Source organism: Paramormyrops kingsleyae, chromosome 8 (assembly GCF_048594095.1).
Source record: "Paramormyrops kingsleyae isolate MSU_618 chromosome 8, PKINGS_0.4, whole genome shotgun sequence".
Classification (NCBI taxonomy): Eukaryota; Metazoa; Chordata; class Actinopteri; order Osteoglossiformes; family Mormyridae; genus Paramormyrops; species Paramormyrops kingsleyae.
The window spans coordinates 9,234,389-9,262,027 of NC_132804.1; the positions used below are offsets into that span (position 1 = coordinate 9,234,389).

Below are 27,639 nucleotides of genomic sequence, written 5' to 3' on the forward strand. Positions count from 1 at the left end.
CGGCTGTTTTACACAGCAAGAAAAAAGTCAAGTCAATGAAATCTATTTCCTTTTCTTCAATCACGTTTCATACTTAAATACAAATCTCTTAGTCATTGTAAAATTCTCCCAATCCTATCAAAGTCTAAGTGTCACACATGTGAGACCATCTCTTACTTATTTCATTTATCATAATACTGCTGTTGTGTTTCCTGCCTTATTCCAACAAGCAGTACCAATTTTCAGTGTTAAATGACTAAACTGGGGTCATGGTGACCCAAAACTGCGGGGCGCGCAGATCTGAAGGCTGGGTGCTCTCTGGATGGGATGCCAAGCCGTTCTCTGCATGTTTTCGAGTGCCTCTAAAAATGCTTTCATTATCATACCCTAAGTGACATAGACACATACAATGCACCTCAGTAAACAAATTTTATTGAGTCAAATCATAGATTACAGGACAGGCATGTCACAGAACAAATCTTAATGTTTCCCTCAATACCATAATAAACCCCTGCTTTTAAAAAAGCCCTCTTCTGCAATGTTTACAGGACTGTCATTTTTCCCCCTGCTGCCCGTGTCTGACCCACATTCGCCCTGGTTGGCCAGTTTGATGAGTGGGGGAGAGAGACAATCCCTGCTTTGTCTCTGAAATCAAGGTGCTGAACGTCTTTTTCTTTAAGTTTCAGGAACGCTTAGAGAACACCGGAGAAGGTGACAGGAGAACTGGCTGCAGACATAACGGAATAATGGAACTCTAAACTACACGCAAATGGTGGTCGGAGACTCCGTCGGCAGAAGAATTGACATCAGGGTGGGGACGTGACGGGGGGGGGGGCAAAGTGAACTGGGTAAACCCCCACCGTTTCCCCTAGACTGGCGCCAGTGGAGCCGTTAGACATCCCCCCCAACGGCTTCCAGCATCTCTCAGGCACCCCAGCCAACCAACTCCTGCTTTGACCCCACAGTCTGGAAGAGAGGCTGCTGGAAGAGAGTCTGTTGCACTTGGCAAGGTCCCGACTGTCCGTTCTTCTCTGCAGTCATCCCAGGAATGCACGTGTGTGGGGGGGGGGGGCTTCTTAAAACTACAATTACCTCAGCAGTTTGGGATTGATGAGAAGCTAAAATGATATTTTAAAATAATATATTTCAAAGATTTAAGGAAGCAAATACATTTGAAATTCTGAACCAGTCTTTTGTGCTCTGAACAGGCCTAACTTCTGTGGACTAAATCCGTTTTCCGACCCGCCTCCCACAGCTGGCCCGTCTGCTGAACACTTGCCCCTTTATTTTCCAGGATCTGCACATGCTCACAAGCCATCAAGGTCAAGCTGGCGGAAAGAAGCGATCAAGACGTGGACATCTATAGGTCGGTCACCCAAATTTGCTTAACATTGCAGTGACGGTCTAAGCCACTGCCGACCAGGACACCTTGGCTGAAGACGCGTCCACTGGCCATCCCTGTCCATCTCAAAGTCATAAGGATTCTTATGGGATCCCGGGCTTTTCTCCAGTGTCCCTGTCTTCACAGCCCCCGCGTTTCTGGACATTTCCATGCTATGTCCGTCCTTTGAAGGTGTTCATGCAGGAATAGGTACCAGAGAACTTGTAAATTTCCTCAAGTGCATGTTGTGGCATGAAGCTGTTGAAAAGGGGCAAACGGGAAGAACAAATTAATCTAGATCATTCTGAATTTTGTACTTTGGATTTGGTCCTTAATATGGTTCATTCCACTTGGTTACCTTTTCAGAAGAACAAGCATGCGCATGGTCCAGGGCAGGTAGACAAAGGCAGTGTTGGTCCTCATGGCATCCACTGTCCTCTGTGCCACCATCTCTGGCTTCAGAGGAGGGAACAACTGGGGAAAGCTGCATGAAGACAAGACCATCATAGGTCAGAGGTCACCTCCTTGGGATATTCATAAAGCTAAGTGTGCCACAGATTAACAAATCAAATCTAAAAAATTCTTTGAGGTACAGTTGGGTCCAGTCTCAAGTTGTTACACATTTTATCCTCTGTGTCCTGTACTCTGTCTCTAGATGCCGTAAAAACAGATGTGAACCATAGCTCACCAATAGCTTTTCTGAGATGCCTCATCTGTAAACTTAGGCCTATGTCCTCACAAATCACGTCTACTGTGAATGCAAACCCAATTCCTTCCATTCATTTAAGGTTCCCGATCCAATGCTTAGCCCATGCCCCAATCTACATTTTTGTTTTGTTTCACCATCAACCTCATTTTACATGTGAGCTATTTATAAGGCTCTTGATCACCTGGATCTGGAATGCACTAGGCTTGGCTAAGGACTGAGTTCATAACCACAGATCTACATTTGACTTGTTGGCTGTGGTTTGCTTCCGCTTCAGCTGACATTACAATGCAAAATGGAACTTATACCAAGAAAAAGTAAACAGAATCTTACCGCACTCTCATGCCTTGGAACATCTCCGTGTTGGTATGGAAGGGTAGAACAGTGGTGCAGGCCACGCCTGGACAGTCAAGCAGGCCCAACGTAAGGCTCTCCATGAAGGCCAGTGATGAGGCCTTGGAGGTGCAGTAGTCAATGGCCCCAGGAATGGAGGAGAGCGAGAGGATGGAGTTTATACAGACCACATGGCCTCTACGGAGCTCCAGCATCCGGGGCAGGAAGGCCTTCGTAGTCTGAGGATGAAGAGATTGTTGAGATAAGAGCTCCTGTACCCACAATGCCCTTCCGCCCAGAGATGGGGACCACGCCTTCAGTACAGGGAAACCCAGGTCCATCAAAGGCTTTCATTTCTTTGAAAAATGCCTCCTCTAAGCATTCAGCTCAAAGGTGGACGTTTGATCTGGTGTGAAATGCTGTAAGGCTGGGTCTCACACATATAAAAACTACAACCAGCTCTCAAGATTTTCCACATGCCTACGCGTTAAAGTCATAGTCTGGCATCGCCCCCCCCCCCCTCCACCCGCCCCCACCATCTCCTCGTATTCCCACTAAATAACGCTGAGAAAACTACAACGGCCTCAATGACCATCTGGTCACGGCGGTTAACGAAGGAAACCACTTCTTTCCATATGCGAGGCATGTCAACTCAACACGTTACCTCGCTCTCTGCCGAAAAGCAGGCCCGTTACAATGAAACGGTTTGTTTGAGAGTATGAGCTGGTTCCATCCATTTTTAAAATCTGGAATACTGTTCTGTGCTGACAACTTCTGTCTTGGCCCAAACATGCATCTCACTCATGGGAGAAATGTGATGTGATTAATTAGTGGGGCTGAGCCAACGGAATAGTTATGTAATCATAAACAGATTTATGTGACGGCAAAGACCTCGTGTGGAAACACGTCCACCTCGTGCCCAGGGAGCGAAACCAGCAGATCTGTGACTGAAGAGAAACGTACCCAGAACTGTCCCAGCGTGTTGATGTGCTGAGACTTTAACAGGGCGTCGTCGTCACTGTCAATTAAACTTTTCCCATGAACCACTGCTGCGTTATTCACCAGGATAGTAATGTCCCCAACCTGGAAAATTCAGTAAAACACTTGATACAATTTTTCCAAAGAGATTAAGCAGTTTGTTTCAGTCCTTTAAAATAATATTTTGTTGCTAGTGGTGATGATATGTTTCTTTTTCCAATTTTATTAAGGTACATCTAAGACGTAGGAGTTAAGTCAGTTTGTCATAATTTGTTTCCACAGAAGTTTTCTCATGTTAAAATGGTTATGATTTTTTGCCATAATACTCAGATTCACCATGGACACTGTGATCTCCATACAAATACGATTACTGTCTGTTCATTCCCTAGAGTTACAATCTGGAAATGACCTTAATTTGGAACTGGAATCCATGCACGGCAACAGTGCATACCCAGTAAACGACTGTACCATCCACAATGTTGAAACAGCACAACAAATATATTTGAGATTTATTCTCAAACAGTCAGTCATGCTTGATTGTACTGAGGAGATAACTTTACTTTGGTCATTTTGATGAGAATTAAAGTCATAGATAACGCAAACAATTAACGTGCTAGGTAAACCAGTGCAATGGGCTGGTATGAACACTAGTAGATAGAAGATTCCAGAAGCCTTACCTTCTCCCGCACCACCATGGCCTGTCTGTACACCTCCTCCCTGTTGGCCACATCGCACACAAAGTAGTGACACTCTGAACCCCCCAGGGTGACCTCCTCGCAGGTCTCCTTCAGGCACTTCTCAGTGCGCCCCCACAGGATCACCTGGTGGGGTGGGGGGGGGGGGGGGGGGGAGGGCAAGGGTCAGAGCACTTCATCAGAGACCATGATCAGTATGGCAAGCAGAAAATTTAGGTATGGCAGCTCAATTTACACATCTGACCACGGATGGACGCTGAGAGGAGATACAGAAGGACGGGGAGAACATTCTGCACGTTTAACTTCCTAACTTTTTTATCCGCGTTAGCAGTGGTTTGGAGCACTTGAGGGTGACTTTACAGTTATGTGAGAAGCGAAAACAAATGCTAAATTTAAGCCAATTTGCCTTCCATGGGTATGGATATGTGGCAGTGCTGTTAAATGCACATCACATTCATTGAAGTCCCTGTATCTCAGTACCACATATGTACATGATTTGAACACTGCATGGGGTAAGTGGGGGCAGTGGTAGGGCAGGTGGGTGGGGGCAGTTGTTTGCCAGTGTAGATTATTACCTTGCACAGTAATCTGGTCACATGGGGTAACAAACAATTCTGGGATTAAAGGGGACTTGGCTGAATGGATTTGGGCTGGGGGGGTCATGGGGGGTTGAGGTGAAAAGGGCATGACCCCCTATGGGGGCAAGAGGGGGAGGAAAGACTGGATGGCCGGTCAGGGAGGGGTAATGAATGCCGGTAGCTGTCTCTCTCACGCATTTGCAGGGAGATTACAGAAGTCTGCCATCATGGGGACCGAGTGTGTGTGTGTGTGGGGGGGGGGTAACATACAGCCGGACACGTATCACAGGTGGGTCTCCCAGAAGCACCTGCTAGCTTCCATGTTTTACAGCTGTCATCCATCTCCATGCTGACGCTGAACCCCCCAGATTCTGCCCGGCGAATCCACAGATCAGCCATGCTGGCATATTTCGTGACAGTGGGCCCCTGCTACAGGTTCCTGGGTGTTAAACTTGTGCACACAGCTTTATAATTAAATACCCTTATCTTAGTTAGCGAGCAGCTCAAGCTGTTTGTTCAGGATTTGCATGATTACAGCAGGAGAAATGCCGTCCCGCCGTGTACGGAGATCCGCTGCTCTCTAATCATCCTCTGCACTTAGAAATTCAGATTAAAGTTTATACGTCATGCTGAGTAGAGAACTGCATGCCAAATAGGTTCCCATAGTATGTCACAATATTTGTTGCATTATTTCATTGCAATTAAATTCATGTTTTAATGTGAACAACACAAAGTTACCCGTGATGACAGTAGTGCCACCCATTTTTAAAGCCGAACAGACTATGACGCTCAATGTTAAAGTCATACACTCATCCATCTTCCCGCTGCATATTTAGCACAGGGCTGTGGTAAAGCTGGCACACAGATGCCTATTCATCAATTTAACTTCTAAAGGTACTTAATTGTCTGTTGATAAAAATTGAAAGAAATTCTTCACTCTTTTGAACAAGTCATGTCAAATAATTGTGCAGCATTGTGCAGTTTCACATCTTCCTCAAGGAACAAGGTCTTTTTTTGTTATGTTTGTGAGTCACTGCTTCAGTTCTGCTCCAATGGAAGCTCTCCTACCTCCCTGCTGAGCACCGCCCCCCCCCCCCCCCCCATGGCATGCTGACACCAGCATGGATTCCACCCCTTCAAACTCCCCCCAACACATATACACAATACACACACATGGTGCCCCCCCAGGTTTATCCTGCCATGGCAGATCCTATTAACACTCTGTGTTGTTGCTGGACGGATGGTTCTGTGTGTAAACAGACCGTTTTCTCTACAGATTGCCTCCCCCCCCCCCACACACACACACACAGAAATTCACACAGTTGTTTCAAAGCAGTCGTATCAAAAGCAGAGTTAACCCAGATGTCCTTCCGGTGTTCATGTCTGTATGTTTCACTTTTTTGTAGCTAATGGCAACACTGCAAAATAATCAACAGCCTGGTCATTAAGCTGCAGGTTTTCTTGACACCCACAATCCATAAACTGGAGGAATTAAAAAATAAAAGACACATTAGGCGATTCACTTTCCATTAAGGTAGTTTTTTTTCATAAAGGATATTTGTAACAACTGGGACAAATCCTCATTTCTACCAGAAGTTCTATAAAAAGAAGCCTCCAGTTGCAGCGGGTTTTGCTGTTGAACCCTTGGGAAATGTACTTAAAGTGACCTTCTCCAGTACACACCTCCCAGCTGGATTAATGGGTGAACTGGGTGCGCGGCTTTTCTTATAAACACAATTGGCCACTAATGAAGATCAGAAAGAGGAGGAACACGAAGAAGAAGAAGATCAGGGGAAGGAACTTGGGTCAGTGAGCTCCAGGTGGCGACACGCGCTTTGCCCCCCCCCCCCACCACCACCACCACCCCAAAGCTTTGTTCCTGGTTGGGGTGGGGGGGACACAAGCGGTCTCTGATGGGATGAAGCCGGGGGGGGGGGGGAAGGGGGCCATGGAAAGTTCATGAGTCAGGCCGCTGCCGCTCCTATTAGCATGGAGACAATGGGGTCAGCTTGAGGTCAACACCCAGCTGGGATTGGCGTGCCCCCCCCCCAGCACCCACCCCCCAAACACAAAACCATCCATTTACATACTCACTCATTTCCTCATCAAGACGCCATCAGCTGGACTCTTTGGGCCTGAGACTGCCCGCTCTCATTAAGCAAATGTCAGTATCGATAGCGGGTTCTCACTAACAGAATGGGCTGAGTTCACATCCTCACCTGCTTTTCTGTGAATTAGGCTCTCAGGTGGACCCCTAAATGGCACCATGTGTGTCATTTGTTTATTTAAACAGGACTCCTTTCTAAGCCATGCACCTTTATCAGGGAGCATTACTCTGGGGTCTTTCTAAGCCATGCACCTTTATCAGGGAGCATTACTCTGGGGTCTTTCTAAGCCAAGCACCTTTAGCAGGGAGCATTACTCTGGGGTCTTTCTAAGCCAAGCACCTTTAGCAGGGAGCATTTCTCTGGGGTCTGTCGCTACCTGGGCTTCGGTTCATAGAGGATGTAGCAGCAGAAGCTGACTTCCAGTGTGTTACCTCCCCCCCCCCCACCACCCTACGACAGGGAGCCTGGCAAATGGAAGGTCCTCCCAACGCGCCCCCCCCCCCCCTGCATGTCCACGGACTTCCGAAGCAGCAGCGATGACATCACCGCCGGCGGGCTGGCTGACCTGCCGCTGAACCCAGCTTTGGCGAGAGATCCCCCCCCCGACTACCACCCAAAAACCAAGCCCACCCCTTTGCCACACCCCCAAGATACCATCGGTGTATAAGCACTATCAGTGGGAGGAGCCACAGTTAGGGGGAGGGCTTAACTGAATCCCTGTCTGATGCTGTAGGACATACACACACACTGCTTGATCTCATCCCTGTAACTCAATGCACCACTAGCTACCTGTAAAGCAAAAGCACTGAAAAACTACACGAAAAAACAAAAAATATGAGTAAGTAATAAGCTTTACACACATCAATGACAATAGAACATCCATTTACTGTCGCCAGTTTCCCGGCAGCCATTGTTTAAATGTTGTTAAAATATTCTAACTGAAGTTTTACCCTGGTTCAGTCAGGATCCAGCCCCAATCCAGATCTCAGCACCATTTCTAACCAAAATGACACCTTATTCCCATCTATCCTACTGGCACCCCTTCTGGGGAGGGGGGAGGCTAACAAGGCAGACCCCCGCAGCCTCTCTGCATCAAAAGGTCCGTCTTCACCTCCTCGTTAGCCGTAGCTGAGGTGTGAATGGTTCAGCTATCGAGACTGAAACCAGCCCACAGCCACAGACCTAGAAGTTACAGTCGTCTGCTCTGCCATGCCACAGTGACCGTGACATGTGACACTGGGACAGGGAGGGGTGTCACAGTTACGCCTCACATTTGTGTGATGCCACTGTCATATATTTAAAGTAAAAGTCTGTTAAACTGTAGTGTTTCAGCTTCAACCCCTGTCAGTTTAACATGTCACCAGTTCCAAAGCGTAATAAAAAAAACATTGCAACACGATTCCTTTCATTTCCTCAAACAGTTTCACTTTGACGAGTTTTGACACGCTAGCAACCACTTCCTTAGTCTACTGCAGTTATGCTACTTGCTATTATTTTCCCCCGTGCATTCATCCATTTAATACCCAGCTGAGAGCCAGAAGGTGTCCAGGCAGGGAACTCTCAAACTCAAGCGAGATAAAATCACGTGATATCCAGGGAGCTTAAACGGTGCAGAACATATATAAACACACGCACGTGTGCATTATATAGGCCTATAATTTATATGTACATTTGGATATGCATCAAACTATTCATGCATTTATTTCTGTGTGTCGCTTGGCTGCGTCTGGTTTGCAGCCCCTTCTTTAACGGCCCACTATCACGGAGGCAGGGGCGCCTTTCCATCAAGCGCCGGGGCAGAGAGTAAGAAAAGTCTGCTTCTATTGCGTCGGAGGGTGACCGATCTGGGTTTGAAAAGGGGTCCTTTTCTTCCCCAAGACCTGCCCGCCGGTTGACCCAGGGTGTTGTGCAACCTGAACCAGAAACAGGAGAAGCTCGCTGGCCCACTCTTCCCGAAGGTCGCAACCCCAAACACTGATATTTGCGAAGAGACAATCGGGCGTTATAAAAAGCAGCAGGACCGACAAAGGAAGCCGCTCTGAGCGTTTACAGACCTGCTGAATATTACATGACGTGGTGCACAGTGGAACCCAAAGAAAGTCTTTAAGAGGGGTGTCTTTAAGGAGAATCTCGCCCAGTCATATACACGCAAGTTTTATCTTGAATCGGTCTGCTGTGAACCACAACGAAATGCTTTTTTTTTTTTTTTTTTTAAAGATATAACCGCAATCCTCCCGTTTATTATCCTTAAAACGCACCGAAGTCTCGCATTCTCCTTCACAGAAGTGGAGCTGTCTAATTCACCCCAGATGATTATTTGTAATGATTCGTATTATATAATACCCTAAATGTAAAATACAAGATCGTTTTGTTGAAAGCCGTCCATCTTGTGAGTCCAAACGTTAGACATCCTCGGAGTTTTGAAAACAATCAGCTTCGACACCCAGGTCGGAATTTCTCCGGTTCAAAAATAATAATGTAATTCCCGTTATATGGGTGCGATCGGTGCTCCAGTTACGGGCTTCGGTACCGTGCGTAAGCACAACGGTTGTTGCGTTTTGATTTTATAGTTTACGCATTTGCTGCGATACCTGGTGTATATACAATATACCTACAGATTTTAGATGAACGGTATGCGTACCCTGTCAATCAATATACATCCCATATGGTTAAGAGTAACGGCGGTTGTCGCAAGCTGGGCAGAGACATCGCTTCCTTTGGGCACAGATCCACTGGCATTGCTATGATCTCCAAGGATCGGGCTGCAGGGACCTTTGATACACGTGTTACCTGCCACCCTTATAAGCAAACCCGCTAATAGCAGTCAATAATCTGTAATACCTGCGATCGGCTACCTCTACTGGTTATAAAGCATTCGATTAGACCTTGCGCCTCGACGAGTCGCACTTCAGTACTTTTAGATGTAGTTTATTTAGCAAAAACAAACTTAGCGCAATAAAATTGCGCATACGTTAAATTGGAGTTTCCATTCCCTCCCTTACAGAATGGTGCTCGTCGCAGACAACTTTCCTATCAGTCGGTACCACGTAATGTCAATAATAATTAAAGCAAACTCTTGCCCCCTGTGAGCTAGGCGTCTTCGCTTACCTTTTTGGCCCCTTGCTTGGCGAACTCCTTGGCCAGGTGGCGACCGATGCCCCTACCCCCGCCGGTGATGAGCACCACCTCGCCGCTCAGGTCTTTGCGCTTGCTGGGCAGCAGAAAGCAGACGCCCGCCTTAATAACGCAGTAAGCGATCTGGAGGCAGAGCAGCACCAGGGCACACAGCGGTTTCACCGTCATTTTTTTTTGCCCCGGTGTATAATTAATTCTTCAAAACTGATAATATCCCAGTAGAATTCAGACAGCTTTTTGCATTACTCTATACCCCCTAGTTTGCTTTGGGACACAAGTCTTCAAAGGCGATTCGTCTTTAATATATATCGCTACAGTATGCACTTAATCACTAAAAAAAATTAAACTTTTGCCTTTTGGAGTTGTTATTTTTTTAAGAATACGGGGAAAGTGAGTTTGCGGCTCTCCTGCAGGTCGGCAGCGTCTGAGCTACAAAGTGCCGCATGTCAAGTCGCGTTTTGCCTGCTCCTCATAATTTAGGGAACCGGACGGCGCTCATTCCCCTTTTCGGACACCCCCTCCTCCTTAACCTCTCTTAAAATAATAGTCGGCGAATGTGATTCAGCAGCCGACGTTTCCTTTTTTAAAGTTAAAACTGGAGCGAAAGATACGCGTTATTCGGACTCTGTGTTACTTTTTTTCCCCTGAAGACGGTGCTGATCCACCGCGGGTCGCAACTCGGTGATCCCCTCAGTGTCTGGTAGACTTGGATCTGATGGGAGTTTTTAAAGGCCATTAATCCTGATTGACAGTTTAAGTGTCGGGGGATATTGCACTACCGTGCCGTCTGTGGGTGGTTGTTTTTCGGTTCCCTGTTTCTCCACCCCCCCCCCATCCCCCCCAGAGACTATGCAACAAGCGGACACTGCATAAATACCCTCACCTTTTTCGATGTTTGCGAAGGGCATTTTTCGTCATGTCACCTGACTGCAAGACAATCTTTGAAAAAATATTACATTTGAGAATAAATTGCCTCCCATTTCGATATCTGTTTAATCTCTTTATGTATTACTAGATGATTTTTTCATACGACTTATTCCCGTTTATACCAGTTTAAGCTTCATTTGAAAAGGGAAAAATGTGGATGGGATCTGGCATGTAGACTCTTGCATAACTGCTACAATGTTTTTTCTTTAATTCTGAGTCATTCTGAGACATTCTGAGGATTAGTATGTCCGTTATAATGCGGTCGTAAAAATTGTGTCCCGTATAATATGGCGCGGAATCTTTTGTAAATCAATCAGTTGTTATCTTGTGTTAAACTATTCATCTGTGTATGGAAATGACACTGAGCTGCAGGCAAGGGCGAAGGTTTGGTTTCAACATTAGTAGGGACCAAATCAGCCGCGAACCCCCGCCCCCTAAACATACACAGTACTCCCGCAGTATTGATAGGGTCATGTTCCTACCGTCCATACCCGAATCTACGCCCTTGGTCAGCTCATGAACACGCGTCGGTCAGATATGAACGGGTCTGGGAACGATCTCCAGGGAGAAAAGAAAAACAGCAGATCTCGGCGTGCAGATAACACGAGTTCCTGACCCGATTTACGGGAAAAGTACGGCGAGAGGCATGTGGTTCTCAAGCCAGAGGAGAGCAGCATAAGTGGATATAAGTATATGGAAATTCTGCACCTTAACACAAAAGCAAGTACCTTTCTGCCAGGTACTTCATACACTTCTAAACTCATCATTTACTCACTTCAAAGTAAACTTATCATTTACTTTGAAGAAATGGAAGTTTCGGCTGTGGGATAACTAAAGTAACAGCTATATTGTTCACGTGGGAACCTGGGACCGTGAAGATACAGTCAGGCAGCAGTGCCCCGCCCCCATTGGCTGTCCCTCTGGTTTTAGGAAGTTTACCTTAGACCTGCAGGTGACGTCGCTGAGTTCAGGGTCATCTGGGTCCTTCCTCATCAACCTCCCAGAGTATATGAGGTGTGTGTACAACAGATTGAACTGAAGCCATGTTTTGTGAATAACCGAGTCACCAAACCCCTTTATATCTCACAGACACCCAGATACAAAGACAGACATGCACATACAACACAACGTATTGTGGGGAATTCTCCTCGACCATCCATTTAACACATGTAATTGGTCTCAGCCTTTCCCCAGTAAAATTCTAGTGAAAGGTTGGTTAACGTTGACATGTCTACTTCCTTAAGAAAGATTAAGTTAATAAAAAAATGCAAACTTACTCTCTATATGGATACATTTTCTCACCAATAATGAAACGAAACCCAAGCACACAGGAGCAGAACCATCCTGAGTGAATATCCCACCTGTGCACTATAGCCTTCCAGAAAAGTCCTCTGTGGATCTGTGCATAGAGAGCCACTTCACTAAAGCACTAAAGCAAATGTTTGTTGGGCTTTCGCTAAGCTACAAACCTGTGATTTTTAGGCATTGCCTGTAAGGTGGTGGTGTGGGGGGGAGGTTGGTTGGTCAGCCTTACAAACACTGCCTGCTCTTGTCATGTCATCAAAGATGGAGAGATGCCTGTTAGCTGGAATTAATGCCGCGTGTGTCTCGGCCCCCATGGAGGGAGCTTGGTACTGGGGGGTGGTTAGTGAAGGATTAAGGAGTGATTCTGGTGGAGAAATACATACAGAGTGAAGTGGTGCATCACAAAGATAGACGTTACCTGTAGAGAAACCTCCTGGTGCCGTGATCAGGCTCTGACAGCACGAATGCTGCCCTGCACCTCCTATCCCATGAAACTCAAGCCAATGATGAAAGCCTGTCTTCATGTAGCGTCTTAAGGTTCACAAGCCATATAGCTTCACTCAGGTCAACATCGCCATCTACAGATCATTGCTGAAAGTTTGGGTGTTTCCATAGCTGAAGATTCTGAGTGTGGTCAGATTTTGATACCTATGGAAAGACTTTAATTCATGTATGATTTTCTGTGCAAATGACAAATGGTTTATTTGAATCTGTTTGAATCAAGTCAAGGAAGTTATTGTCATCTCAGCCTTATACACAGAACACAGTGAAACGAAATGTTTCTCCAGAATCGTGGTGCGACACATAGAACAAAAACAGCAACATCAGAAGGTTACACAAGTGCATGCAGGACAAAACAATTTTTTATGTTAATTAATTTTTTTGAAAGGCTGGGGGCCTCACCTTAACAGTAATCAGTAACTGGTCCACGTAACTGTCAGTCAGTAGAGGCTGAACTGGGAAAGCTGTAATCTGAAACCTCACGGTGAGCTGAAAGGTTGGGTGAAATGGTAACTGTTGGGTTTCCCCATTAGTCTGCGGTCAGAATGGACATAGGTGTCGCGATTCTGATAACGGGCTTCGCTGCCGTCTTTGCGGCGTTCCTGCTGCTTCTAAATGGCCTCATCTACTCAGAATTCACAAATTCGAAAATCCCCCTTGGAGTCGTCAGTCGCCGGAAGCTGCACCTGGTCCACATGGTACAAGTTGGGTGTGCGGTTCTGGTGAGTGTTGGGCATTTAGGAATGACAACTAGGCTATAATTTCTTCATTATCATCATCTTATTATTATTGTTAATCATCTCTTTGTACCTTGTGATACTCTCCTTGCTTTCCACGACCCTGTGTTAATCAATGGTTATGAAAAATGGATATATATCATTAACTTGTAACATATGTTAGTGCAGTGGTCACCAGCCCTTCTCTTGGAGATCTACCCCCCTGCAGAGATTAGCTGCAGCCCTCCTTTAACACACCTGATGCAGAACATCAGGATCTTCAGTAGCATCTCAATATTAGAGCCGGCTATGTTGAACCCAAGTTGGATTTAATACTGAGATGCTACTGAAGGGCCTAATTTTCTGTATCAGGTGTGTTAAATTAGGGCTGCAGCCAGGATCTGCTGACCAATTTGCTAGTGGGAAAGAAATATTTAAGAAGTTTAACATCAGATCGTAAACTTGTGTTCTGTGAGCCTTTTCCTTTGTGCCGTTTGACCTTGATAACTTGGTTTGACTCTGATAAGTGGAAGGACGTTCCCTTAAACCACAGCCGAGCCTGGCCACAGAAATTAAAGCTACTCCTTTTTACTATTGTAACCCATTACAAAGTCCACAAGATATCATTTTGTTCTCTTTGGGAAGTTAAAGGTTAACGTGATTGTTAGTACAATTCCAGTGTGTGCCACAGGTCTGTGCCAAACTCAATAGTTAACTGATATTGGACTGATGATGCAAGACAATTCATTATTTTCTCTCTCTTTATTGTATTAAAAAAACCTTGTTAAGTTAAATACTTCATCTGATCTAGTTCCTTTTTGTATTTTGGCTTGGAACAGCCATTCCTGGTTGATTTAATTTTCCTTTCTTGAGTCTGTGTGAAACAGCGTCGTTGCTTACCCAGACTTTGACCTTTCGCTGAATTCTCTTCTCCATGCACTTGTCATTCAGTACAAGCTTGGCTAAAGAATTCTTGCTGTTAATCACTAACATTAAGAACAGTCTGCTGGAAACGCCATTGCTTTTGTCTTTTTTGGTATTTTTAAAATCTTTGCACTTTTGCTGGAATGTTTCGTTGGATGCAAACTCTGGTGAAGTGTCTTCGGCTTGGAGTTTCTCCCGTTAGCGGACAGGATTGGACCTTCCCCCTCCTCTGCTTTGAACATCATAATCAGGAAAATGTCACTGGGATACAGGCGAGGTTGTGGACAGCTGTGATGATGAAAGGAATTTGATGGCTTTTGTGCTCTCATAACTAAACCAGTCTATTCAGCTGTTAATTGTTGTCTGAAGAATTCCTCCATTTTTGCAAAAAAAAAAAAACTGTCAATAATTGATGCCTCTCGCTTCATTAGGGTCGGATCCTGGAGCGCATGGGCCTCTGCCACCAGATCACGTTTACGCGGAAGGTGCTATCCTGGCTCACAGTCCGGAAGGAGCCTGTTCCCTCAGGACTGCGCATCAAAGACCTGATGTTTGCCAATGTTCCTGTCCGGGCATATGAGCCTACAGTGCCCTCTGGTGGCAGGAGGAGAGCATTGGTTTACTTCCATGGAGGAGGTTGGGTGTTAGGCAGTATCGGTGAGAGTCTCAGTATGGGTCGTCCAGCTGGGTTGTGCCCGTGTTTCAGTGGGAGCCATCGTAGCCTCATACAGTGTGATTCTTCACAGATACGGCTGATGCAGTCTGCAGATACATCGCCAAGGAGTCTGACACGGTAGTGATATCTGTTGGGTAAGTTTCAGTGATCCTTTTTTGCTCACATGTGATAAAATCACTGCAGTTTATGGTTACATTTTTAAAGTGTCCTGCCTAAGTATTCACTCCCTTGGATTTTTCCATGTTTTCTACTGCTACAACCTGGAATTAAACTGGGATTTCTATTACAGATTTATGTTTAATTTTCACAACATGTTGAACACTTTGAAGGTGCAAAATATTGTAACACGAAAGTTAAACAGAAAAGCAGATATATGCTCGTTGTATATAATGTCAGTGCCCCCCCCATTTAATAATTGGTAGATCCACCATTGAAGGGCTGTACATTAATTGCTCATTCCATGTCCATTGTTAAGTAACCATTTTTAAGTCAGATTCTCGTAGGTGGACTGGTGGCTCTGATGCTAGGGGTCTGGGCTGGGACTTGGAAGGTTGCTGGTTTGAATCCCGTGAACGCTAGGAGTGATCCTACTCTGTTGGGGTATTGAGGCCCTTAACCTGCAATTGCTTTGTCCTGGGTATGACTTTAACCTACATCCGGCCCTGCGAGCAGGTCCTCCAGCTTGCAGGGAAGATTTGGGGGTTGGTGACAGGATTGTTACTCCAGCCACTGGAAAAAAACTCACACTGTTCCATTCCATTTGAACTAGTGTTGTGCTGAGGTATCAGCTGCCGCACGGCTGCACTCCGCTTCCCATCCCTGCGGTGTTTTGTTGTGTGGTGGGTGGCTATGCTCTGTATCAGCCGCTCCTTACCTCATGCACAGATTCTCAATCAGATTGTGGGATTTTTCACAGGGGCCAGGGAAAGTATGCACACTTTGCTCAGCCATTCCTCCTGACCTTCTTCACAACATGGCTTTTAAGTCTTGCTGGTGAAGACTGCACTGCCCCAAGTTTATCCACCACGAGCCACATTGTGTTAGCATTCCTTGTGGTGAATTGTGAGGAAACAAGGTTAGTGTTGACCTGCATGGTGCTGATCGCCCCCTGCTGGTGTGTGGTGGAATCCCAATGGACCGTCGCATCACACTGGAAGCTGAACCTCTACCTCAGTTGAAATAGGTTTTCCTCTACAGTTGCCATGTATTCGGCTCCATCCATCTTGCTGATTAAATGCGTCTCCACAGCATCACCCCAACACCACCATACCTCACCCTGGGAATGGAGTTCTCGGGGGGAGGAGAGTTTCGTTTCAGCACCACATAAAGCTTTACTAAGGTGAAAAAGTTCAATTTTGGTCTTATCAAACCGGAGAACCTTTTTTTACATGTTTTCAGTGTCTCCCACATGACTTTTGGAAGACTCCAAACAGGAATTCATCTGTTTCTTTTTCAATAATGGGTTCCCTCTCACCACTCTTCCATAAAGCCAGTGTTGAGGAACATCCAGGTTATAGGTTATTTGATTAACCTCCTCATTATCTTGTCACTGATGCTTGATGGCCTTTGCGATATTCTTTCCATTTTTTTATGAATGGATTTAACAGCTCTCTGCAGCTGTTCAAAGTCTTTAAAGTATTTTTTATAACCAAAGCCTGACTGATGTTTCTCCTGAACTTAATCCAGGCTTGTTTTGATAGCTCTTTGATCTTCATGATGTTGTTTATCGAGATATGTTTTCTAACAATCTCTGGGGCTTGGCAGACACAGGTATATTTATTTTGGGTTGATGTGAAACTCTAATTGCGCACAGGTTGACTCCATTCAATGAATTATGAGTGACGGCTGGCTGTACCACGGCTGATTTAGTGGTTCCACGGGGGGTGAATAATTATGCACTCAAGACTTTACAGCTTTTATATTTGTAAATAATTTTGAAAGCTACATAGATTTTTTTGACACTTTGATATTATGTACTATTTTATATAGATCTGTAATATAAAAGCCTGATTAAACCCATTTTTCAAATGGCGTTTTAGATGACCATGTTACAATATCTGGGGCAAATATGTAGGATTCCATTTTCCCAAAAAAAAAACACGCATCACAGTGACAAAAACTGTATTTATTTCGTCACAGCTACCGGCTGGCCCCTGAGCACCGATACCCCGCCCAGCTGGATGACTGCGAGGCCGCTACGTGTCACTTCCTCTCCGTGGCCGAGGCAGAGTTCGGCGTGGATATGCGGCGCATAGCTGTGGGCGGGGACAGCGCCGGGGGCAACCTGGCGGCGGCGCTGTGCCAGCGGCTAGCGCAGCCGCAGTCGGGGGGTCTGCCACCGCTACGGTCTCAGGTGCTTATCTACCCCGCCCTGCAGATGGCTGACTTCAGCCTACCCTCCTATGTGCAGAACCAAGCCGTGCCCCTTCTTTTCCGCGGACGGGCGGCATTCTACTTCCTGCAGTACCTCAACGGGGAAATGTCAGTGTGCCAGGATGTGCTGGAGGGCAGCCATGTTCCCGCTGACCTCCGACTGCAGTACCGGCGCTGGTTGTCCCCAGACAACCTCCCACCGGATTTCCTACCTAGGGACTACAAGGAGCCGGAGCCGGGCGAGTTCGACGGGGAGGTCTATCACCTGGTTCGCGAGGGTCTGGAGCCTGGCATGTCCCCGCTGCTGGCGGAGGACTCCGTGCTGCGCTTGACTCCGCCTACTTTCGTGCTAACCTGCGAGTATGACGTACTCAGGGACGACGGGCTACTGTATCGTAAGCGGCTGGAGGACCTGGGCGTGGCCGTGTCCTGGCGCCACATCCCGGACGGATTTCATGGTATCCTCAACTTCTGTAGCAGTGGATGGCTGACCTTCCCGTCTTCCCGGGCAGCCATGGACTGCATTGTGGAATACGTAAAAACAATCTGAGGTTTCTCCAGCCCCAAACGCACCGTACACACTCTCTGCATGGTCTCAGTACATCGGCTGGGAGTGCTTTAAAATCAGTGCATCGTCTCCTTTCCGAAATAATGACCTGAACATAGGGCCAGCGCTACCTTTTCAAAGGCCCTGTGCAAAGTGTTACATAACCCCCCCCCCCCCCCACCAAGAAAACTGATGCTCATTTTACTTCCTCCACAATGCAGTATATTTCAGGGGCCTTAGGCAGCTGCCATTCTCCTAGAGCCTTCTGTCCAATCAAGACGGTGGGCATGCAGGGGGAGAGTCTCCACCTCCCATTGGCCGTGGGCATGCACGGGGAGAGTGTCCACCTCCCATTAAGTAGAAAATGTAGATAAACAATGCAAACTGCTGAATTCAGATAAATGTTGCCATTATGTGGTCAAGTACAAAGAAACCCATTCAAAAATTCCGAGTTACCTAATGTAAACAGGATGCTTGCACATTTGGAAATATTAATAAAGTATTTTCTTTTTGACGGGCCAAATAAATGCCTTTGCACTTTATATTATTTTTTATTAATTTTAATAATGTCTTTGATGTCAGATTTTCTTTTTATTCAAGTAATAATTATGCCCCAAATCCAAGTCTGCCTGCGGTGCCAAGGCTATACCCGTGCGGCTTATCTTCTATTTGGAAACGCAACGCGGCACGTACGGAAGGCGCTACGCTTTCCAAAACCACAGAAGATTATCTATTATTTAAGGTGCTGTGCTTTTTTTCTTTCTTTTGGGTTGGGGGTAAAAATCCACTTGCATTAAGCTCATCACATCTATGAGGATTCGCGTTGTTTGTCGTATCCATAGCAACAGACTACCGCCTCCCGCGTGCATCATTAATCCACATGTTGTAAACATAGAACTAAAAATTAATACGGATAGCAGCAGGTTCCCTCCACCAACAAATCAGTCATATATGATTTCATGTGGCATGGAATGGGTAGACCCGAGACGAAGCATGATATGTGGAAAATCGAGAGGAAGTACAGCAGCAGAGTCCTCATCGGGAACTGGGCTGAAGACAAACTAAAGGTTTGGTGATTTATTCGTTTTCTCACCATAGGAATGAAGCAGCGCTTTTTAGTGATCATCGAGGTCTCGAGGAGAGACGGTAACTCTGTTTTAATAGCGGCAATAGTGATTTTATTTCTGTCAAAGTGACAATTAAGGGTAAGGCGATGCTATCACGTGTTATTATGGAAAAAAAAATAAAACCTTCCACCGGTAATGGGGTCGTAACGAGATTACTAGTATTATTACTAGTAGTAAGTGTAGAAACCGATAGCTGTAATAATAATTATACGTAGACAGTCATTTTATAAAGTGCTTATTTACTTTTAAGTATTTTTACTGAATCTTCTTCTTGGACCGTTTGAATTAGAAGTTCTCATTTTGAACCACCATGTGAATTTCAGATTCCGAGGTTAGCTTAAAGAGATATAACAACATAACAGGATTAATATTCATTTGACATACATTTTACGGGCGTCTTGTCCAGAATATCCCAGAAAGTGCCCTGATCCTGTACTAGGTAATTAGTTTTATACACTTATACATTTTTTACCGATATGTTTAAACACCTGGTCATCCAGTTATGTATGCTGTTGATAGTTTACAAAGGAGTTTCCCAGAACTGGTGGCAGCAGCACCTACCAGCATGATTACCGTCCACGGAGGGACCACACACCCGATGTCCTTGTCAGAGGAGACGCTCTGCGCAGAGCTGAGGTCAGGTGACTACCAGCCTTCTCCCGCCACAAAACTTAGTAGGCAGGATGCTACTCGCTAAATGCTAGCCGTCCCTGTAGGTGCTGTTCAGTCTCTCCTGAACTGTCTTCAGTCGAAGAGCACATCATTTTTGTCAGAACTAAGCTTCCAGAAAATGCAGTGCTCCATGCTGGCTAGAACGCTAAGTCCTCAAAAGGAGTGGGAATCATCTTCCTGCACAAAGGATGAGAAAAGTAGTCACGGAATTTTTTTGGCACACAAAAGGGTCTGGTGCAATTTTTCTTGTACAGTGAGGGGCCTGCTGGGGAAGGAGGTGGGACATTGTTAGAGATCGGCATTAAATGAACCCCCACCCCGCAGGGCGTCCCTGCAAAGCTGCTTCTATCCCACCACGGCACTCCACATTCCCACTGCCTCGTCAGCCTGTACGACGAGATGTACGGCCGCAAGCCCAGCTCTACCCTGAGGTCATGGCACCCCGACAAGCTGGCCTGGGTGCCCGAGAGGTCGGACCATCCTGTTCAAAGTAGGTGGGGTCTGGCTGCCATCATATGATAATGACATCATAAAGGTGCCGGAGCATCTGTTCTGTTGGTACAAGGGACAGGTGTTTTTATTATGGCGTGGAATTGAGTGGAAATGATCACAGACGTGTGGGGAATCCCAACCCGTTTCACCATCTCATCTTTTCAGGCCCACCAACGAACTTTGGTCTGGCTGAGTCGTGGCGAGCCAGGTGGGGGCCGCGGCGGGATGCTCTGCCTGCTGTCTCCTGCCCCTCCCCCTCTGCCTTTGTCCAGACCTGCTCCATCCGCTCATCTTCCGCTCCTGCTGGTCCCGCGAGTGATGCGGCACGGGGCCGACGATGGCCTTCAAGCAGCTGCACAGTCAACGACACCACAAGCCGCCTGCCTGTTCTAGCTCAAATGTAGGCACTTAGCTGTGGCCACATTCCCTGCTGGTGAACCAGCTCCCGGCCCGACCCTGTGAGCTAGATCCTATTCATGAAGTTATATGTGGCAGTAAATTATATGAAAATAAAACAAAAATAAAGTTGGGTATTAAATTGCATTTACTCGATATCTCACTTGATCCTGTTGTAGTTCACTTCAAAGAGAGGACATCTAAAAAATTACCCTGTTCACTATTGCTCATGTCCAGGAGTATTTGTAAACCTGTGTCAGATCAAACCGCTTGAAGGAACGTCCTTCTTGACACCCCAGGGTTGACCGGGCTGTTTTGCGAGTACTGGAGCAGCAAGTGATTCTGGGACACATCTGAGGGGACCAGTTGGACTCTCTTTCCATTAGGTGTTTAATTACAGGGAATCAAAGTGTTTAATTATGGGGAATCAAACATCCTTATGTTTGATGGTCAGCCATCTGTGTCTTTGCCCTCCTGCTGTCGAAGCCCCCCCGCACGTCTGTACCTCTGATATTCACTTCAGCATGAGCGTGTGCACATTGCATGTGTATGAATTGTGTTTGCGCATTTGCAGCAAAATATCTGAGCATGGAGGAGGAGACAATGTTGCCTGTTAGCCTCTAGGTGGCAGCACATTCCTGGGGCTAAGCTTTTTGAAACTAGTGTTTATCTTGGGTTTTCAAGATGACCTGTTTTTGGCTGAAGTACAAGTCGAACCTTATGCTTTGTGACCAGTTAAACATTTTTCACTATTAGAAACACAGGCACATGAAACTGGATACAAGTGTATCTGAGAGCGCTGTTATTCCTGGTGAAATAACATAAGAGGCAAACCTCACAAGACCAAATATTGTTATTCCGAATCGTAGGGTAACTGTTGACATATATGACCCATCTTTCATTTGCTTGTTTTTCTCTGTTGGGTGTCTTCACTGCAAGGTAATCGTTCACTGTCATGGTTACCTCTGAGACCCTAAGCTGGACCTTCATACGTCCTCCCCCAAGCAATTATGGCAGAAGAAGTCATGATCAAATAAGACCTGCCTGCGCACAGGAGGCAGACCTGTGACGGGAATGTAAATATTTGATGGCATCTTATTTTTAGACACCGATTAGTGTTATTCCTCGTTGGTGCTCATCTTGAAATTTGTTTGTGGCACTAAGCACAGAACAGGCTTTAGAAATTTTATTTAAATTGCAAATACATATATGTTTATAACCTAGAAAAAAAAAACACCAAATATCTATCTTAATAAACAAGGTAAACATGCATTCAAGCAAGATAATAATGAGAAATTTATATTACATTTCACCATAAAAACACAAACTGTAACTGATCACCTACATTTCATACAAAGCTGTTTATGGGCAGACAGATAAAACATTATAAACTGTTACTGAATTGCTAGCATTGCACAGAGCTGGCAATGTATTTCAGAAAAGCTGTTAACCTGTATTTTCATCCAGGCAAACCTTCTTGCACCATATAAATAAAGACTTTTGTTGCCCGAAAATGGCAGCAGTTACTTTCAAAAACTGCAAAAAAAAAAAAAAAAAAAAAGAAATCAAAAAAGCAATAAAACATCTAATTTCCTTGTAAAATTTAACTGCACATTCATTATTTCAATTTCGCTATAAAATACAGGAGTGATAGCGTCTGTGGTGACACCACAAATGAATGGAGCACCCTGCTCTCTGTGCAAGTGTCTGTGTTTATGTATCTCTCTGTTGACTTTGCTCGCCTCTGGCAATAGAAAGGCCGCAGAAATTATTGGAACAGAAAAAGTGCTGTGAAAAGCAGATCCAGAGAAATGAAAATAAAATGCAGGGTGCTGGAAGCGGCAACTGACAAAGGAAAGCTTAAAAAAGCCAAAGTGATATTAAACAATTGAATCATAATAGATTACATTGTGATATATTTCTAAACACAAGCCGGAAGCATCTTTTTGTCTTGCCTGTACAGGTAAATTGATTATGTAAAGCATTTTGTGTACTTATCTTTATGAAATTATGTCGTGATTCAAAAAGCAGCACGCCAAAACTGTTAGACATATTTATGTTGTATTTACAAATTTCTTAAAAAAAAATATGTATTTTTTTTCTGAAATCATTTGTATCTAGATAGGCCACAAGTGGTGAAAGAAACTATTTTTTTTTTCAAAATAATTCTATGATACTTTGCAAGGGCATAGGTTTGGTTTCAGCATTGGTAGGGCCCAAATAAGACTTGAACCTCGAACTCCCCTAAACACATGGTACTCCGACACTATTGGTAGGGACATGTCCCTACAGTCCATACCCAAATTTACACCCTTGATATGGAGGATAAAGGTTGCAGCGTGTTTTGGCCTGGGCTGTTACACTAGCATGGACTGACCTTGCTCACACCCTGGTCTGGAGAGTCTCCTTGTCAGGAAAGGAAAGGATGAAGGGGAAGAGCATGCCCTTCGCCTCAGAAAGGACCTTCAGGTCCTCTGCAACAAAATCAGGGGACACCTCATCAGCCAGGAACCTCATGTTGAACTGGCGGTTGATGCAGTAGATGACGTCACCCAGGACAGCACACTGGAAGGTCTGGCAATCCTGGAGTCGCCGTGAGCAACATTCGTACCACAGTCGAGCCACGGTGTGGTAGCGGTACACAGAAAGGCCCAGCGACGGGCTGATATCGAAGCGGTACAGGAAGCTCCTCAGGGCTACCATCTCCGTGGTCCTCTCCTTGCTACCGACAATCAAGCTCTGTCTCCAGACATTGGCCCGGGGGTTGTAGCGCAGTAGTGTGTACCTCAGGGTCCCTCCCGACACAAAGAGCTCCCCTTGGCAAGCTGTGGCTCGGTGTGCGACGGCAAAAGTGTCATTGGGCAGCGGCGCCACGAAGGACCAGCGGTCTGTCCGCGGGTCGTAGCGCTCGACGGTGCTAAGGCACTCACCCCCGATAGCATAGATGTACCCCAGCAGAGCCACCAGTTTGCACTGGGGCCGTGCCTCATTCATTGGGCATATCTCCTTCCAGATGGAGGTGACTGGGTTGTAGCAGAATACCCTCCTCGATGGCCTGATGTCCCGGTCGACGCCCTCACAGCCCACGGCAATGAAGAGGTAGTTGTCCATGGTACACATAGAGCATCCCTTGGAAATGACTTCTCTGGGCAGTGTGCAGAGGGCGTGCCAGCTGTCCATATAGTCGTCGTAGTAGTAAAGACGACTAGACGTCTTCGGATGGTCCGGCTCCTCCGTCTGGCATCGGGCGCCCATCCAGTCTTGGGGGTCAATGTCGGCGACAGTTAGGTACTGCCTGCCCCGCATGCGCTGCTTTTGAATTTCAGCCCTGTCTCCAGCCTTGAGCCTTCCATACAGCTCGGGGTCTCTCAACACCTGAAGGTAGTTGTCAGACATGACTTTGAGGGCAGCTTGCTGGAGGGTCTCATGCCCATACTTCCGGGCTAAACTCAGGGCTTGCAAACAGTTGCCCAAGTCTAGTTTCCCTTGTAGGCTCTCCAGCTCTGGGATGCCAGTACCATCCAGAGGCATCTGTAAGAAATTCATTCCCGCAACTGTTTCTAAGCTGTGTTTTGTAGTTTCATTGTGGCCTACGGGGTCTTCGACGGGGCTTGAACTCTCAGAAGAAGGGGATCGAGACCTTGAAGCCGGGCTGCCACAGGGGATCTGTAGGTCTGAGTTTTCCGTGATCTGCAGGTAGCTGTCCTTCCGGATGAGCCGTGGCTTGTTGAATGGCGAAGGGCACCTGTCAATCGAAGCGGGGCTATCCTCACTGTGGTCTGGCGGGATAACAATGTCACGCATGATCAAGGGCGAGGTGATGGGGCTGTACAGCGAGGTTGACTCACTGCTGCTGCTGCTTCCGCTGCTGCGCCTGCTTATCTGCAGGTCTCTGGAGGCACTTTCATGGACTCCCAGATTGGGCCCAGGGCTGCAGTGGCCTGCAGTCCTTGGCCCTCTATCTAAGATGGACTCTGAAGAAGATTCCACATAGTAATCATAGATCTTGCTCCGCACTTCCACAAGCCTATCCCCGGGCCTATCCAGCAAAAGGTCTCCATCTTTCACCACAACAGCGGCCTTTGACTGGAAGCTAGAGAAGGTGCCCAGGCTTCCAGCATCGTGCCTGAGCTCTCGGCCTACCTTTGTGCAGGGTTCCAGACTCCGTAGCAAGCAGGGGGACCGAGGCCGGCTCGTACTCACCTGGCCACTGTCGGAAGGAGAGCGTTGAGTTGCAAGGTGAGGAGAGAGGGTAATTCCCGTCCCGCACTCATCAGCTTCCTCCAGATTTGACAGGCTCAAAGGCTTAACGGCTTTATGGGCAATGTCCTTAACTGAGAATGTCGAATCCTCTGCAGGTGCATCCTGCTGTGCGGTGCCATTGTCAGTCTCCTTTTCCATCGTCTCAGCCTGCCCTGGATATTCCGCACTGTCTTCTTCTCGTGGTCCTATCTCTCCGTCAGGCCGAGGGTACAGTACGACACTCTCCTTCACATTCCTCGGGGGTGACTCATGCTCTTTCTGTTGCGCGGCTCCGTCGGCAAGCTCGGTTGCGATGTCGTTTTGCTGCTGCAGCTCTCCCTGGCAGCTGCTGCAGAGGCCCGGGGACTGGGTAGCGAGACTCGGTGGCAGAGGGTCGTCGTCCGGGGGAGCCAGCTGCCCCTGTTGTCCCGTCCGGTTTCTGGAGTTGTAAAACCTGTACGCCCAGGACACCAGCAGCACGGCCGCCACCGAAACCGTCAGCTTCCCCAGCATCTGCATGTCCAACTGCACGCCCAGCAAGTCTGCGATGGGCATCGCTGTGCTCGGCCCAGGGGGGAGGAGGTCAGGTACAGCACGTGAAAACAATGGCTCAGAGCAAAAGCCTGACCACCCGCATCGCCAGCTCCGGCTTCTGTCTGTCGCGTCTTAGCTTTACTTCCAGAGGGCATCTGTGAACCTGACACCTGACCACTGGCCTCTTTTGTTTCCTGATTTGCATCCAGGGTGGGGCCACAGCTACAACCTACCTACATTGGGTTCAAAGTCTTTTTTTAACTTGCCTAGATGTTTTTTTTTTTTGTTTTTTTTTTTTTTAAAGAACACAACAAAACTAATAATCATTTTACTAATCCCTCAGGTACAACCTGGCATGTTTGCTTCACGAGGCTGCAATATCGGACTGAGCTATGTGTTTGTCCTCTTGTGCTGCTTGATAGCAGGACTTTGTGAATTCCCTCCCCTCCCCTCCCCGTGCTGCTTAATCTGTATTAACTGTAGGTGCGCGTGCTGATTCCCCAAGGGCGCCAGGGAGACGCTGCAGCACACATTCACAAACATAACTCCTATCACATGTGTGCTTGTTTTTGGGAGAACTATGGTTTGCTTAAAGGGAGGGAAGCACCAACTGTTTACCTTGCAACAGGACACAACTCTTTGCATAGGCGAATGCCAGGAGTATTTCCCACTCCCCTTGTTTCTGTAATCCTCTTTACTCTGTATATTATATATTTTGTCTTTATTTACTTAGTCCAGCATTTTCATTCAACAACACAGCCCTTATCCATAAGGATGTGTGGCTGGATACTTATGTGGGCAAATTCAGGTTTAGTACCCTGGTTAAGGATAAAGACGGAACCTGCTGAGTTGAGCCAGTGGTCCCCAGGGTATAGTGCCACATCTTTAATGGTACACTGGCCCATGACATGCCAAAAATGTGTCACGTTGATTTTATCGTCTTTTAATGGCACTGAAAATAGAGCTCCTAATCACCTGATATAGACGAGTCATTGATTAGTGATTTTATTTTTTGTTTTTTAGAATTCTACTCGATCGATGGCGCAATCTCAAAACAAAACAACAATAGTCTGCCTCAGCCGCCGTTTCCATGACAGCAAAGCGCTGACCCTTGCGAAGGAGGTCACAGGCAGACATATGAGTCGCTTCAGACGCAGGAGTTACCTGGACACCTGATAGCAGTGCCTGCGAGCTGAATAAAAGCAACCCGAACCAGAAAGGCTCTTTACGTTGAATTATTTACCACCCCTCCCACACTGGAAGCTGCGCTCTACCCACCGCGTCCTGCCTGCCAGCCAGGCAGAGCCTTTCGGAACAATGAAGTTGGCAGTTTTTTCTTTTCTAATTTTTTTTTCCTGCCACATTTTTTTTCCTAATGAAAACGGAAGCCATCCAAGCATTTAAAGGGCTTCCAAACTATGCCTCCGCTGCTTTTCCTGCCTCTTTAACCACGCGGCAGGGAAGCTGCCATCTGGAAAAAAAAAAAAAAATTCTCTGCAATTTGTTTTCTTTCTTTATTTTTAAATTTTTTTGATAAGCGATAATGTTTCACAGGCGGTTTTCAAGGAAGTGGATGGGGGGGGTGGGGTTGGATTGGCAGAGGCACCTCCAGCATACAGGCATAAGAATGGGCACCACATGGCCAGGCACAGAGGGTGGCAGGCTGTCAGGTCATCCTGCACCCACCGGACTCACTGAGGGACCCGAAGGAGTCAGCTGCTGCCTTGTGGCAGAGGCTACAGTCTGTGGCGCCAGCGTTTTTCTGTGGTTTAGGGTTATTTTTGCCAGGTGCGGTGGACGACCCTGCCTATATTTTGTTGGTCATTGGGAAGCGACACTTAGAACCTCGAAAAGGAGCACTTTCAGTCATTCGGCTGGATGCTGGATGTGCCTGCTGTTATGGCAGGAGTTTTTATAAATTCACACACACACACACACACACATGTAGGGTAAACATATCCTTATGGGGACCGCTCATTCATTTCAATGGGAAAAATGCTAACGCTAACTATGACAACCTTAACCCCTACGCTGCCCTAACCATAACCATAAGTAACCTAACAAAATACAAGAGTTTTTGCATTTTTAGTTTTTTCATAGCAGTCACCGGTTTATCAGCAGTCAGCAGTTTATAAAATAGAGTTTTCCCTTATGGGGACCAGGAAACCGGATATTTACCACGTTATGGGGACTGCCACCCACTGTGACTGTCATCATCGCCATCACTGTCACCTTCAATGTCACCATCTCTTTCACCATCACTGCCAGTGTCACGGTCTGGCTGGCAGAGGCAGTGAGACACAGTGTAAAAAGA

At 46.5% G+C, this 27,639-nt stretch overlaps 4 protein-coding genes across 5 annotated transcripts; 2 read left to right on the forward strand and 2 right to left on the reverse strand.

Moving 5' to 3' along the window:
* Window positions 1–394: 394 nt before the first annotated feature.
* dhrs3b (dehydrogenase/reductase (SDR family) member 3b) lies at window positions 395–10,506 on the reverse strand. Its single transcript, XM_023827563.2, has 6 exons — window positions 9,867–10,506; window positions 4,055–4,198; window positions 3,363–3,482; window positions 2,400–2,638; window positions 1,719–1,844; window positions 395–1,618 (listed from the first exon to the last, which is right to left on the reverse strand). The coding sequence occupies exons 1-6, from the start codon at window positions 10,059–10,061 to the stop codon at window positions 1,534–1,536; spliced, it is 909 nt and encodes a 302-aa protein (XP_023683331.1). The 5' UTR covers window positions 10,062–10,506; the 3' UTR covers window positions 395–1,533.
* Window positions 10,507–13,084: 2,578 nt separating this feature from the next.
* Window positions 13,085–18,389, forward strand: aadacl4 (arylacetamide deacetylase-like 4). The gene is made up of 4 exons (XM_023827553.2): window positions 13,085–13,348; window positions 14,698–14,923; window positions 15,013–15,076; window positions 17,082–18,389. Exons 1-4 carry the CDS (start codon window positions 13,172–13,174, stop codon window positions 17,863–17,865), a joined length of 1,251 nt encoding a protein of 416 aa, XP_023683321.2. The 5' UTR covers window positions 13,085–13,171; the 3' UTR covers window positions 17,866–18,389.
* A 169-nt stretch (window positions 18,390–18,558) lies between these two features.
* Window positions 18,559–20,691, forward strand: cfap107 (cilia and flagella associated protein 107). 2 transcript variants are annotated; one of them, XM_023827562.2, is made up of 4 exons: window positions 18,559–18,929; window positions 19,509–19,625; window positions 19,986–20,155; window positions 20,319–20,490. In XM_023827562.2, exons 1-4 carry the CDS (start codon window positions 18,822–18,824, stop codon window positions 20,344–20,346), a joined length of 423 nt encoding a protein of 140 aa, XP_023683330.2. In that variant the 5' UTR covers window positions 18,559–18,821; the 3' UTR covers window positions 20,347–20,490. The 2 variants fall into 2 exon arrangements, with proteins under 2 accessions (XP_023683330.2, XP_023683329.2); XM_023827561.2 differs by having other exon boundaries at window positions 18,565–18,929; window positions 19,986–20,151; window positions 20,319–20,691.
* A 1,029-nt stretch (window positions 20,692–21,720) lies between these two features.
* On the reverse strand, window positions 21,721–25,517 carry klhdc7a (kelch domain containing 7A). Its single transcript, XM_023827555.2, has one exon. The coding sequence runs from the start codon at window positions 25,344–25,346 to the stop codon at window positions 22,932–22,934; it is 2,415 nt and encodes an 804-aa protein (XP_023683323.2). The 5' UTR covers window positions 25,347–25,517; the 3' UTR covers window positions 21,721–22,931.
* Between the last annotated feature and the right edge of the window lie 2,122 nt (window positions 25,518–27,639).